We start from the raw sequence: 14,014 nt of genomic DNA, 5'->3' as shown, positions 1-14,014 counted from the left end.
TCTGTATACGGTGGTCTTAACATACAATTTTGAGAGTTTGCTATCTGTGGAAATTAATTTCAGTAGTTGTGCATCTGCCAAGCAAGAGTTTTACAGGCTCCAGAATATATCCACAGGCACAATTTCAATCAACCTTCAAGCGGGAGCACAGTGACAATGGGCGTTTCCCAAATATCCCAATCTTGCGACGCTTCGGACACCCCAAATGGCCTCAGAGCGGCGATACGGAATCTATTGCAAACGTAAGCACAGGCTTTTACACTCCGAGTTGCAGAAAAATCTTACTTGTACGACCCGGGTAGAATTTGAGATCCGTTGGCGAATCTTCCTAGCCAGTAATAAGTGCCTGCCCTTCCTCGGGGCTGGGTGTAGAGCGGAAGGGAGAAAATGTCGTCTTCGCTATCCTGACCAGGAATGAACCAGCTAGAAGCCGCTGTGCCATTCCAGCTTGTGGCGGAGCCGACGAAGCCCTTTTGACCGACAACGGGAGGGTAAGACCACTGGGCTTCGGTATAATTGGCGCTGAAGATCTGTAGAAGCAATGAGAATCATCGTCGTTCATATAAACTCTCAAGTGGTTGGACTTACATCCCAACGGAACTCCTTGGTCCCCCAAACAAACTGGGTAAAGAGCCTGGGAAAGTCCTGCGCATCCCTAGAGAGGTTGAAGGTAAAGCTGAAGGATGTTAGATCGTGCGTTTAGCAACACTCTTCGCGACTCACTTTGACTTTTGCTCGATCTTGGTGCTGAGCAACCCAGATGTAAGGTAAGGCCTGCTCCATCCATAATCCCAAACATTCTCAATTGTTTCCTTCAGGTCGCAGGCAACACCTGATAACGAATTAGCCAATTGACTCTCAATTGATGTTAACGTACTGACCAAAGTAAGGAACACCCAGCTCTTCACCGTTGCTGCCGCTGATGAGGATCTTGCCGCTGTACACGGGCAGGTTCGCCGCGTTGGCGCCCTCGGGAACGCTGAACGTAAATCTGTAATTCCCGTTAACTCCGTGTTCTTCTTGTAGCAGATAGGAAAGTCATACTCAGCTGCTTTTGTCTCGCCAGGTGCCACAGTAATCTCCTGGGGTACTGCGACTTCAGGAGTCAGCTTGAAGGGGTTGATTTCTGCGTAGAGGGGAATCCCCGGGACGAAGGATTTTGTTTCTCCAGGAACCGAAGGCTCATACGACTCGTAACCCCCAGCATCCTGTAGCGAGAATCTGTAGGTGACAGCCTCAGCACCATGATTGGTTATATCCACAGAGTGCGTGCCAGTGAAATGGGCAGTGTCGTTGAGCTCGAATTTGCGCCCGTCAAAGCTCAGCTCAGTCGTATAGCTCAGGACCTTCTGAGCATCGACGAACCCTCCGCCCACCTGAGTGGTAGGGGCCCAGAATCCGTAGTCTGTTGCACTGGTTGCCCAATCCGCCCATGGAACGGCACGTGCAGTCGATATGATGCGAGTGGAGAGTCGGCGTGCCCACTCAGGATCGTCCTTGTGTGCGGCCCTCCCACCAAACTTGCTCACCCAGAGAGCGGCGATTCCGGAGATGTAGGGGGTCGCCATGCTGGTGCCACTAAGGACGCGATATCCGTCGGTCGGGTACGTGCTGAGAATCTTCGTGCCGGGGCCAGAAACATCAGGCTTGAGAGCCAGGTCGTAGGTGCTGCCCCAAGAGGAGTACAGGGCAGGTCGACCACCACCGGCGTTGCGGAGGCCAACATAGTGAGCAGTGTCAACATCAAACGACGCAGTTACGTTACCGCCAGCTAAAATGGTTGCGACGATAGCTTCGCCAGCGTTTGCTTCGATGGCAGCAGTAAGGCCCACGCGGTTGCCGCTGACCGGACTCCTGTATGGACCATCGTCGTTGTAGAACAAGACATACTGAGCACCAAAAGCAGCAACGTTGTTGTGCTTGACAGTCGTGGTGCAGCCGCCAAGTCTAACCAGAACAACCGTCTCGTTCAGCTGAGGCGTGTCTTGCGGGAGGGCCTGGCAAGCATCGTTTTCTACGGAGGAGTTGAGAGTGATGGGCTGGATAGGCCAGTTGATAATCGTATCTGGGAAAAACCCGGAGCCAGGAATGTAAGCAACTTGCGTCTTGTTCGACTTGCCATCCAGATTGAAGTCTGCCGAGAATGCTTGCGCAGGGAAGACTCCAGGGTCAGACGACGCCACGGTCAGAACGCTCTCGCCAGATGCACCGTTCGCCATCACAAACGGGCCGTCTTGTCCAGAGTTGCCAGCGGCAAAGACGACTACGACACCCTTGTCAACGATCCTGGACGCGACAACAGCTAGAGCATTGCTGGTAAAGCCACTGCCCTCTCCAACACTAGCACTGATGATATCGGCCTGAAAAAAGCTGATGTCAGTGATTTCGAGTTAACCTATTAGTCGAAGGACTTACTCCCGAGTCAAAAGCCTTGAGGAAGCCCTCAATAACAGTCTCTTCGTTGGAATACCCGGTGCTGCCAAACACTTTAAAAGAAAGCAGTTTGGCCTTCGGGGCAACTCCAACAAATCTTGAAACGTTAATCGAAATTCATATAGAAGATTGAAAAACGCGTACTGGTCACTTTTCCCGGCAATGATGCCTGCCACATGAGTTCCATGGCCAAATCTGTCCATGGGGTCATTATCGGGTTGGGCCGGCGTGTCGGGCCAGCTGTCACCGACGAGGTCATAGCCTCCAGTAACAGTGTATTCAGGGCCAATACCTCCGCCGAGCTGTCTAGTGTCAGCCACCCATTCACAACACTGGTCATCAGAATTATCGAGACTAACCGCAGGATGTGTGTACTGAACACCACTGTCGACGATAGCAACCGTGGCTCCTTCACCGAGAATACCGTCCTCGTGGAGCTTTTCAACCCCAGTGAGACCGTGTACTGAGTAGTTCAGCGCTGCGGCATCGTCGCTGAACGACTCGCCCTCAACGGTAGGCAGAATCTGCAGCACCTGGGACTTGTAGACCGATGCCACAACAGGCTCGTCATCTCCATTCAGCGCAGTCTTTACGGAATCGGCACTGCAGTCACGCTCGCACTCGATTGTTACGCCGGGGAAAATGTCCGAATCAAACTGCTTCACAACGCGAAGGCCGGGAAACCCGGCAGCGACCTTGGCGGCAATGCGGGAGCCGTGGGCCCGGGATTTGTACTCGACGATGTACCGCTTTGGCGCCGCATCACTGGGACCGGTTTCGTTGAGAGAGCGAGGCAAGAACTGGTGGACGGCTTCGGCGGTGCCAGTGGCACCTAGAAGCGCGACGAGGGCGGCCCTTGTACGCATGGTCGCAGAAAACAACAAGCACCAAGAAACGAGCGTGGATTTGCACAGACGAGCAGGAAGCTTAGGCCGTTGCGAGCGAGAGGTGTTACTTTTCAAGCAGCTCTTTGCCTGCCAAGCACAACGACATTTCGTCTATCACACCTTCCCAATAAAGCGTATCGAACATTTCGTGCCGCCGGATAGTTTTGCTGGTATGCAGCGGGATACCGGTATATCCACCGGGGTAGCATCGCAAAACGCGCTTGTGCGACGATTTGGAAGAAGGCAATATAGAGGTGCAGGGAATACTCATGGATGTTCAGGGCTAGTGCAGCGGGAAAGTAGGAATACGAACTGACAACACCAGTGCATGCATACAACCAGGGGTGACTAACAGGGGGCTATAATTTCAACACGAGTGTCCGTTGAGCTTTTGGCTACGTCATAATGGAGTTAATTGCGCTATCTGAACCCGAATTCAAGGCAAATGTCTTCATCTTAATTTGTTATTGCACTTTATAAACACTTCAGAATGCACCGATAGACTCACCTCGTGACGACGAGTACATGTTACCACCGGTGAAGAATACTCAATTATTTTTTTATCAATTTCACCAAAATAGTCGAGTGATATGTAAGTTGTAAATTACCCCTGGCCAAACATCGATTGTCCATTTTTTTTTCTTCTTCTCTTTTCATTGTGTTTTTTTTTAATATTCAAACAGGTAGTTGGTATCCGGTGTCCTCGTTAAGCATTACGTGTCGATGAGTTTAAATCTTGTGATATCTCTTTCATCCCATACTCCAAGTCCGATCTTGCTGTGGAATTGTTTCGTGAGCTATCACTATTCGTTACGGACCTCCCCTCGAATGTATCATGGTTTAGGTCAGTAGTGCTCTCCTCCGGTGTGCCCCACCCTTGGCTCAGTATTCTCTGTCCTGACCTTTTCGAGCCAACTGTCGGCGGTGCAAAATCTGTCCCAAGGCCAGACTGTCGACTAGCACTATTGGAACCAAGAAGGCGGGGAAAGAACCTTTTGACAAGAGGTTTGAGGGTTATAAGGCTGGCACAGACGACAGCCGTATTTAACTCAACGACCGACCATTGTGCTATGCCGTGGTTGTCCCAAGTCGGGTCTTTTGAATGCCTGGCCACCATAAGAGATGGTATTCGCAGTATTGAGACAATGCAGATACTGGAAAATCGTTAGTTTTGTGCATGCTGTGGAACATACCTAACACTTACAAGAACCCAAGTCCAAATATGAGATAAATACTAATCTTCTGCTGGCGAGGTTGTTTGATCTTTGGAAGTATAGGAAGAGGAAGAATAAGAACTATGAGATCCGTAAATATGTTGAGAGTGGCGTTTGTGAACCAAACCACTGCCTGGTTTAGGCAGTAGCCTTCTTGAGAGCGATCCCAATTCTTCCGAATCGGTGTGCAAAAGAACACTGAAGATATTACAGTCCATAGCGATACCGTGATCACGATGAACAGTGCCACAAAACATGCTTTGCGATAATTTAGGTCGCGCAGTATCCGTAGATACAGAAGAAGAATTGAGACTTTGACGCAGGCGAGTCCCGTGTTGTAGTTAACAATCGTAAAATACGCCCACTGAATGCGAAACGTCAGAACGGTTCACCAAAAGGCTCCGATGGCCAAACAAATATATATCATCATACCTTGAAGAAGTTTTGCTGCTGATATAAACTTAGACTTGCAAAGTGTTTACCCAAGCCTGTATCAACCTCTGTTTCCAGTGTCAGGCTCTCAACCAGGTATTCATTTGACCATGTTGAACTTACGAAGGCACATTCCTACGGAAGTTGCGGCAGAAAAAACCTGTTCATCCACAGTGGTCAGCCCGGTTCAAGTCGGTTCTGAGAGAGGAGTAAATGCTCCAAGCTATCGCAGGCACTACATCCAGCCATCTGACGGCCGTTTGAGGACCGGGCCATGACGTACCCATGCCACGAGGATACACCAATCCTCCTTGCCCAATATTCGTGCAGGATATGATCGGGCCAAGAACCGCAAGGCGACAATGATGCCTGCGAGTCCGGCGCTGATGGTCGCACAAGCGATGACGCCTTTGCCGCGAGGTGAGAAACCCGGCGGGCCCCCGTCCTGAATGGTCTCCATTCTCAAGAAGACGAGCCGCGGCCGTCGACGAAGGGCCGTGCTGTCATTGGATCTCACACCGTTGACAGGGGTTCGACAACGTCTTTCGCCCGTATGGTCTGTAGGGCGGGGATAAATCGTGGAGCTTAGATGTGAGCTACTGTAGATTGGAAAACTTTCACGTCAGAGAAGATTCAAAACGACAGAGCGAAGGGGCGATCGAAAGACATATCAATTATGGCCCCAAAGGACTCGCACTAATGTCCACCTAGTATGATTGTAGAAGAGGATGCGGAAGTCTAGCCTAAGGAATGCAAGGGCGCCAAACGCCACAGGCGTCCTTCCGCCCTCACATACCCAATTAGACCCAGCGACAAGTTTGTGTGGTGGGCGGAATCAAATGTGACAAGCCGGTTGGTCTCATGTATGTCTGAGGGCACTATTGCTTGGCGAGGAGGAAGCCGAAGACGGTGGGAGACTCAGGTTTGCAAGCTTTCTTGATGTGTCTTCTATGAAGATTGGAGATACACCTCCTTAAAAACAAAAATAGCAAACAGCCTAGGGCTTTGGAGATACGCGGATTATTTTGTGCATGCCTATGTTATGTTTCCCTCCAGCATGGACGCGCAAATCATTTGGAGCTCACTGTCCTCTCCGATTTCCCCCCCCCTGTACTTGGTTGGCAGGGGTAGCTATAACGTACTGCGGAGGTTACACGTGTAAAATGTCGATCGGTAGATCCGACTGATAAAATAGAGCTCTAGCGTATGCATTGCAGGGTAACGCTAGGAAACGGACTAGCAAGGTGAAAGGTTAGCAGGTCTTGACGCCTGCAAATGGCACGGTCTCCGATGATTAGAGCACCGAACTAAGGTTAGCGCTGACAATCATGGTATCTAGACCGGCTTTGTGGCGTTTGGGGCGTCGATGCTTCGAGACATGTGAATCTAGGCCATATGTGGACTGAGTCTAGCTCTCAAAAATACCTATTCATGGCTGGTTTGCGAAAAGTCCCAGTTCATCAAGGTGGTCTTACCGATCACGGCGAGCAAGCCCAAAATCTGCTAATCGTAGGCTGGCTGTCAGGAACGGACCAAAAAGTCCTGTTCGAGAATAGCTACCCGAGAGCGAGCCATATAACCGGGACAATAGCTTCCTCAAACGCCGTTGTGAACGTCCGCGTAAGCAGTGGCGTTCGTTGGTCTTCAACAATGTATGCCAAGTACGTATATACTCGGTTCTTTGGCCATGAATATCTTGTGAGAGATCTGTAACAACAGATGGGCTATCACATGACGTGGTGATGAGTAACCTCGTAGAAGCCTAGGGATATGGCGAGTGCGAGTTCGGCCTTCCAGGTGCGTGGTTTTCTCATTCCTCATTGCCAAGAGATATATCTCCGATCCTGTCATCCAACTTGATGTTGCTTGTCAGGCTCGGGGGTACTTATCGACTTTTTACGAGCCGCTCCCATGATATCTAGAGATATGATGGCTTAAACCATCTAGGTGACTCCGGTATAAGCGATTATACGCCAACAGCCAATGTCTCACTTTAGCTTCGGAGGGTGGCTCAGACTGGCAAAGAGCGCCACCGGAAGCAACGAAAGACACAGGGGCTTTTCCCGCAAAACATCATTTGACGAAGTTTATTACTGTTTGGTTGAACACAATCGAAAATCCACACACGAAGCTATCTGAGCCGCTGTGGGATTTTGGAAAAGCGTCGCCGTCTCGAATGAAGACTTTATTTACAAACCATTCCAGACTGAGTCCGCTGCAACCGAGAATTCGTTTTGCTGACCTCCAACCTGCACACCGTACAGACCCTTCTCCAACCTCCAGGCCTTCTCCGCCTCATCCCAGTAGCTGCAGGCGACCTTAATATCTGACTCCAAAACGACCTCCTGGGATTCGCCAGGCTGCAAATACACCTTCTTAAAAGCCTTCAGTTCGCGTTCCGGCCTCCAAACCGACGTCTCCTTCGCCGGAGTGACGTAGAGCTGCACGGTTTCCTTTCCAGCCCGGGATCCCGTGTTGGTGACCTTGACAGAGGATCTAAGCTTGCCAGTAGCCGACGACTCATCTACCGTCGTAACCAGGTCCGAGTAGCCGAAAGAGGTGTATGACAGCCCGTACCCAAAGGCCCACCTAGCCCGCTTGGCAGACTCGGCATGGCGGTAGCCAACGCCCAGGCCCTCCGCATACCGGAAATAAGGGCTGCCTTCTTCCGGCTGGGTAGCCGGAAAGTCACCGAAACTAGGCACGTCTTCCAGGGTTCTTGGCCATGTTGTCGACAAGCGTCCGCTCGGGTTTGTCTTGCCCGTGAGAATATCTGCCGTTGCCTGTGCGCCCTCTTGACCAGAGAAGTGGGCATTCAATACAGCGTCGACGTCGTCTACAAAGGCGCTTACGTCGATGGGGTTACCGCAGTTCAGCACGAGGACGGTCTTCTTGGAAACGGCAGCCACGGCCTTTATCAGCGCCGTTTGGTTCTCCGGCATGCGGATATCCTCGAGGTCGTAACCCTCAGACTCGTACTGCTCGTTGCGGCCAGCATAGATAATGCTGACGTCCGATGCCCGTGCAAGCTCAACAGCGTCCGCGATGGCTGCTTCTTCGGACTTGTACTCCTCAAAACAGATCGTCGCAGCGTAGGGAGTTGGCTCGCCCCTCACCACGTGATCCCACGACTTCATGGTCAATTGAATGTCGTAAGCCTGGCCCGCATTGAGCGGAATCTGCAAACGCTTCTCGAGCTTGACGTGGTTGAAGATAAACTGTTCCGTTGTAATGGTTTTCGCATCACCCGAGAGGACTTCCTTTCCATCGACGGTGAGGGAAAACTCGCCAGTGGTCCGCACCGCGAGCGTGTGAGTTCCCGTGGTTTCGGGCGTCAACTTGGTTGTAAGCTCGATGTGAGACCCAGGCACCTTCAGCCCAGCCTTGAACTCGCCCAACATCCAGACTTCGGCCTTCTCCTGGAACTCGCTCAGGATCGGCTCGGGTGAGTCGTCGTTGTAGTACTTGACATCAATACCATGACGTCCGTCTTGGGCTGTGAGCTGCGCAGTTGGGGCTACGGGGATAACCCGCCGTGTTCGAACACCGGGTGAGTATTTAACGCTCCCTTCACCAGGGAAGGCCTCCTTGAGCACCTTGAAGGGCGAATGTCTGTACTGAGGTTTGCAAGAAGCGCTTCCACCTCCGGTCACGACAGGATCATTGGCAAACTCCCCAATAAGCGCGACCTTCGGCGAGTCCGAGGGGCTGAGGGGAAGGGCTTCGTTATCGTTCTTCAATAGGATGATTCCGCCCGCGGCGAGCTCCCGCGCGATGCGATTCGTCTCCTCGTTGATTTCGGATCTCTCGGGCTCGTCGCGGTGACAATTCCTTGTGCGGTTTCGGAGGTCTAGCATCTTGAGCACCCTAGCGTCGATGTCCGCTTCGGACACCTCGCCATTCCGCACAGCTTCGACCAATCTCTTGCCCCTAAAAACCGGAAACGGCATCTCAAGATCGAGACCTGCTTTTACCGGCGCGGTCGTTGAGTGAACGGCGAACCAGTCGGACATCACTATGCCCTCGAAGCCCCATTCTTTTCTTACGACTCCTTCGATGAGGGGTTCGTGCTCGCTGCAGTAGATGCCATCGACTTTGTTGTATCTGTATCAATCTGCGCGTCAGTCCCCGAATGCCGAAAACAGTGTTGCGGTATGAACTTACGCAGTCATGATGCCAGTGGGGTTAGAAGTACGCAGTAGGTGTTGCCATGCGCCGATATAGATCTCCCTCAAAGGCCGGCTATCAATGGACGCTTGCACGTCGTAAAAGTGTCGCAAAGTCTCCGAGTCGTTGCACACAAAGTGCTTGGGGCACGCGCCAACGCCCTGGTTCTGGATTCCATTGACGATCGCGCCCGCCAGCTGTCCGGACAGCAACGGGTCCTCGCTGAAGCACTCAAAGTTGCGCCCTGCGCGGGGGTCGCGGTGAATGTTGATGGTAGGCCCCAGAACAACCTGCGCGCTCTTCATGCGCGCCTGGTTGGCGAGTTGTTCGCCGAGCTGGCCGAGCAGCTCTGCGTCCCATGTCGAACCAAGGCATGTAGTGTTGGGGAAGCAAGCTGTCGTCATATCCGTCAACAGCCCTGACGGCCGGACACCGGCGATGGAGTCTGCAACCTGGAAGTGAACCGTTAGCCCCTCGCTGCGATTCGTGGGCGACTGCGTCGCGGAACATGCATACCTTGATGGGAGGAATGCCCACTCGAGCAACACCTGCTGCTGTCGAGAAGTCTCGTCCGGACAACAGAGTGACCTTTTCTTCCAGAGTCAGTTCCGTGAGAAGAGACTTGAAGTCTTTCTCGGCAACCTGGGACCCCATGATGATGGATTTTTCGCAGTGTCTCGTTCAGTTGTTTGTTTGTCGTCAATTGTGTGGATCTCCGAGTCGACTGGTAATGGAAGCTGAGGAACGTTTGCTCGAAGATGATGGCAACTGGTCCTTTTTACGTTGAGCTATAGAGAATCGATTTAATCTTGTCCGTTCTCCAAATAATCTAAGCCCCAGGTTTAACAGCTAGCGTTCCCCATGTGATGGTAAAAAAATGTCGGGCAAAATCCACCGACCTACCGACCCCGGAATCTCCCCCGCGCACACTCCGCCAGCGTGCACCCACATTCCACCTCCACATTCCACTCTCCCCCTCCCCCCCCTTTCGGCTTTTCCGCATTGGCAGGCATTACCCCTCAATTACTATCGGCTTTTCAGCATGGCAGGAATCTCCGAGTTGTATGCGCGCTATTTAAAGCTCCGCCACACGTCCGTCCTCAAGGCAATAGTTTCGGCAGTTCTTGTGTCAACCACGGATTTATATCTCAGAACAATGTTCATTGGGAATGCTCCACGACTTAGTCACACTAGGTGATGTGACTTTGAACTTGGGGAACACAGACAGGCACATCACCACATTGGAGAATTTGAATGAATATTTGAATATTTGTGTCCTGGTGATGGTTTGGTTTATTGGTGAATGCGCAAGACTCTTCCCCTGGTCTCGTTGCGTCTTGGTTCGGATCTTTCTGAGCCGTTCTACATCGATCTCTGGTCATCGAGCGCCATGAATAGAGAGTTTGTCCCTTCAAAGTCGGCAAACTGCATCGCGAACCCAAAATCCATCTCATTATCCAAGATGTTTAGTGGCCCCCAATAGTGGTTTAGCTGAAGCATGGCGTCCGCGGGAGGCATTGCCGGGATCTGCAGCGCCGCTGGCGAGGCGGAAAACTTCTTTTCTGCTTTTTCAATGGCTTTGTGGAGCAGCTTGGCCGACCGCAGAGCCACGACACACTCGTCCATGGTCTCCAGAATTTCGATCGCCATGCTAACCAATTGCAAGAGGGGCTGTACCTCTGCTTCTGTGGCCTCCTGGGTTACGTAAACTAGAATCATTGACGCTGCAAAGACTGTGTATGTTGTATTGTAGAACCTTGGCGATGGTCAGCCGAAACTCTATCACAGCGGGACAATGATCGGTTACGTACCATGTTCTGAAAAAGTCATGGTGCTGATATGTCTGATATATGATTTCAATGGTCTGTTTGGCAGACTCAAGGCATAGATGAATGCCTTCGTGGGAGCCGGGGATGGAGGCTCGTTCGGCAGATGTTGATGTGAGAATTATTGAACCAAATAGAAGGATCCTGATATTTAGGAAACCTTCAGACCTCCTTAGCAACGTGAGATTTCTCTGTGGGAATATTAAACTCACGCATGGTCAAGACAAGCTTTTGCCTCTTCATCCACTGCGCCTCTTTGATGCTCTTCAACGAGCGCGGCTCAACCGACGTTGTGGGACGTATGGGTTCCGGCAGGCTTTCGGCCCATCTCTGCAGGTCTTGGTCGATCTGATGAGCTAGTTGAACTGTCCTCGGTACCGTTGTCTCCGGAAGGTAGATGCCCAAGCAGATGCTCCGTATTATCTTTGAGTAGTCCACCATGCACTTGATGATAGCGCACGAGGGAGGGTCCACGAGTTCTAAGCTCCCAGAGTACTCTGTATCCGCTTCGCCAATTACTGGGAATTGCCGGTTATGATACAAATCCGCTCCCAGCGTATCTGGTCTGCCCATTGAGAACGACATTTCTCTAAGCGAAGGTTAATATGCGAATCAAGTCAAGGTGAGCAGTTTGCCTCGTTCTTACGTTTCTAGTGAGTAAAGACCCCTGAAGTCCTACGTTAGCTACTTCCACAATCTTCGAATGCCCAGGTCTTTCTTACCACCACGTTCTTGTCTCAGCCCTGAGTTGGGCCGGCTCTTTCTTCACTCCAGGTCCAGGTTCTCGATTTATACCCATTGCAAGTGCTGTCCTAACTGCAAGCCCGACGTACATATATGCCCCTGTTTTTACTTTAATTAGAACAACACTCCTTTTTCTTTGGGAACAATCGGCACTTACAGTGAGCATTCAACTCGTTTTGACAGACTTTGGCCTTCAAAGGCTGTCAGTGCCAAGAACAACCAGTCCGTGTATAGGTCCAACTTACCAGGAAGACGTAGCACTGCACCATTTCTAGGTCAGTGACCATTCCCAACTGGTCGCAACGTCTCTTCGCCTCATCAAAGAACTTCCTGCTCCACTGCAGGTTCTCGATCCCGTCAATAGGCTCATCTTCCCTCACACCGATGAGCGCGCCCAGGGACAAAATGCTGTAGTACAACGCAATGAAGCTCGAGGGCTCCCTCGAAACTTCCTGATTGGCCCATAACTGTTCGCAGCGGTTGAAAAACATATTTTTGTCGAGTATGGGGTGAACGTAATGGATGCTGGAGAAGAAGCTTTGAAGAAAGCATCGACACTGTGGATAATGGGTTACTGGCCGGACGAAAGACCTGGCATCACCAGTATCGGCGGGCGTCTGGGTCTGGTCCGCAGCAGGGGATGGAAAGGCCGGGTTGTGGAGATTTGATAGCAGAGTGCCAGCGTCAGAGTCCAGATCTGGTGAGATGATGGGCTCATCGCCTGTTCTCTGTACATGCGACAGCAGAGCAACGGAAGAGGAACTGCCGTAGAACTCGACGTTTCTCGTATGCCGATTGACGCCGGAGATCTCTTGGCCAGCCGCATTCCTGGAGCGGGCGTTTGAGGGTGAGCCGACGGTGGTGCTTCGTGACGACCGCCGTTGAAGGCTGCAATCTGGAGAAAAAGCTTCGGGAATTTCAGACATAGGGGCAGTCACGGAAGCGTTGTCGTCAACTGACTGAGCCTTGACACGAGACTCGGCAACAGCAGAGAGGCTCTTGACTTGTTCCTCTAATTGCCTCACATACCTAAGAACAGCCAGTGAGGTAAGCTATGGGGCTCATGAACTTGGCTCAAGGGTGCATACTCTGGAGTGTAAAGCCTCCTTGACATATCTTGGCCTTTGTAGACGCATGTTGCATTTCGATCTGTGATGGCTGCGTTAGCATCCTGAATCCCTAAATGAGGGATTTATCTGCAATTTTTGATTGAAAAGAAAAGGCTTACTCTTGCAGTAAGTGCATGGATACAACTCATCGCACTTGTTCTTCTTTGCCCTGCAGAGATCGCAGGCTCGGGCTGCCCGGGGTCGGCGGACCTTGATACCCGAGTTCTGCGTCGTGCGTTGGGTCTCTGTAGCCGAGTCCATGAGGACACACAGCCCAAGGGGAAAAAAAGGTTAAACGGGTCAGTCACGCCAGAATCTGATGTTCAATGACTTCAGTATCGGCACACCCGTTCGATAACGTCAAATTGCGAGGGGTGGGAGGGTGATGGGGAAAGTTGGGTATGCAGAAAGATGAAAACTGTCGTCGCCCGCGCATCCGAAACGCAGCGGTGCCGCAGGAACGTGGGAACAACCACGAGCGATCGACCTCCACCCCCGCACAGAGACGACGGCGGAACGGCAAGCAGATGCGGGGAATGTTTTATGGGGTAATTAGCGTGGCAATTAGTGTAGTAGCACATACATGGGGGGGTTGGATTGGGGTGTTCTTCAACAAAATTGCATGTGTTTGTTGGTCAGCTTGGGGTACGTAAACGACACTAGCTCCCCGCGATTGTTCTGTGTTCACGCAGTACCGCCAGCTTTAGCATAGATGGAACGAGGCGCCATGTGTAATACTATGTGGGTTGATCGAGGAAAAGCTCCACGTGGCATTGTGCATTGATACGTAAAGCACGCCCGGGCGATGATGCTGCACCGCATTTGCCCCGAGTCGCACAAAATTGGAGGAGCTGGTGGTTCAGGGGAAGTCAGGCTAGAGCTCAACACAGTATTTGGAGACTCTCCGCAGATCGTTTTCCGGCCCCCGCCTGGTATCAGATGGACGCATGTTGCCGTTGATTCGTTCTCTTGCTTTCAGACACTACACAACAGGCGACAGTGAAGCAATCTTGCCAACTCTTGCTCTCTCTCTTCTCTCTCTCTAGTTTCTCTCTAGTTTCTCTCCTCTCTCTCTCGTGTCTCCATCTCTGTTCCGCCTTTTGCTTACTAACATGAACCGTGCGGGGTCACACTAGACTCCACCTAGTACCGGCAATTCCGGTTTGTTTACGTCGGCTTTCCCGCCGACGTTACATCCATCG

General features: G+C 51.7%; 4 protein-coding genes across 4 annotated transcripts; all 4 read right to left on the bottom strand.

Annotated features, from left to right (window-relative positions):
• Positions 1 to 128: 128 nt before the first annotated feature.
• EsH8_IX_000883 (uncharacterized protein) lies at positions 129 to 3,299 on the bottom strand (the record flags this gene model as incomplete). The annotated part of the gene is made up of 9 exons (XM_083267219.1): positions 129 to 231; positions 286 to 530; positions 589 to 676; positions 724 to 832; positions 882 to 991; positions 1,045 to 2,360; positions 2,416 to 2,530; positions 2,578 to 2,735; positions 2,793 to 3,299. 9 exons carry the CDS (start codon positions 3,297 to 3,299, stop codon positions 129 to 131), a joined length of 2,751 nt encoding a protein of 916 aa, XP_083130784.1.
• Positions 3,300 to 4,026: 727 nt separating this feature from the next.
• EsH8_IX_000882 (uncharacterized protein) lies at positions 4,027 to 5,426 on the bottom strand (the record flags this gene model as incomplete). Its single annotated transcript, XM_083267218.1, has 5 exons — positions 4,027 to 4,474; positions 4,525 to 4,898; positions 4,967 to 5,034; positions 5,090 to 5,126; positions 5,250 to 5,426. 5 exons carry the CDS (start codon positions 5,424 to 5,426, stop codon positions 4,027 to 4,029), a joined length of 1,104 nt encoding a protein of 367 aa, XP_083130783.1.
• Positions 5,427 to 7,155: 1,729 nt separating this feature from the next.
• EsH8_IX_000881 (uncharacterized protein) lies at positions 7,156 to 9,787 on the bottom strand (the record flags this gene model as incomplete). The annotated part of the gene is made up of 3 exons (XM_083267217.1): positions 7,156 to 9,070; positions 9,131 to 9,585; positions 9,650 to 9,787. The coding sequence occupies 3 exons, from the start codon at positions 9,785 to 9,787 to the stop codon at positions 7,156 to 7,158; spliced, it is 2,508 nt and encodes an 835-aa protein (XP_083130782.1).
• Positions 9,788 to 10,495: 708 nt separating this feature from the next.
• On the bottom strand, positions 10,496 to 13,073 carry EsH8_IX_000880 (Zn(II)2Cys6 transcription factor; the record flags this gene model as incomplete). The annotated part of the gene is made up of 9 exons (XM_083267216.1): positions 10,496 to 10,889; positions 10,945 to 11,119; positions 11,172 to 11,548; positions 11,606 to 11,626; positions 11,682 to 11,802; positions 11,861 to 11,894; positions 11,949 to 12,732; positions 12,792 to 12,852; positions 12,932 to 13,073. 9 exons carry the CDS (start codon positions 13,071 to 13,073, stop codon positions 10,496 to 10,498), a joined length of 2,109 nt encoding a protein of 702 aa, XP_083130781.1.
• Between the last annotated feature and the right edge of the window lie 941 nt (positions 13,074 to 14,014).

The sequence above is a fragment of the Colletotrichum jinshuiense genome, chromosome 9 (assembly GCF_051148585.1).
Source record: "Colletotrichum jinshuiense chromosome 9, complete sequence".
Taxonomy (NCBI): domain Eukaryota; kingdom Fungi; phylum Ascomycota; class Sordariomycetes; order Glomerellales; family Glomerellaceae; genus Colletotrichum; species Colletotrichum jinshuiense.
The sequence above is the reverse complement of the archived record's forward strand: the minus strand, read 5'-3'. Positions and strand labels throughout refer to the sequence as shown.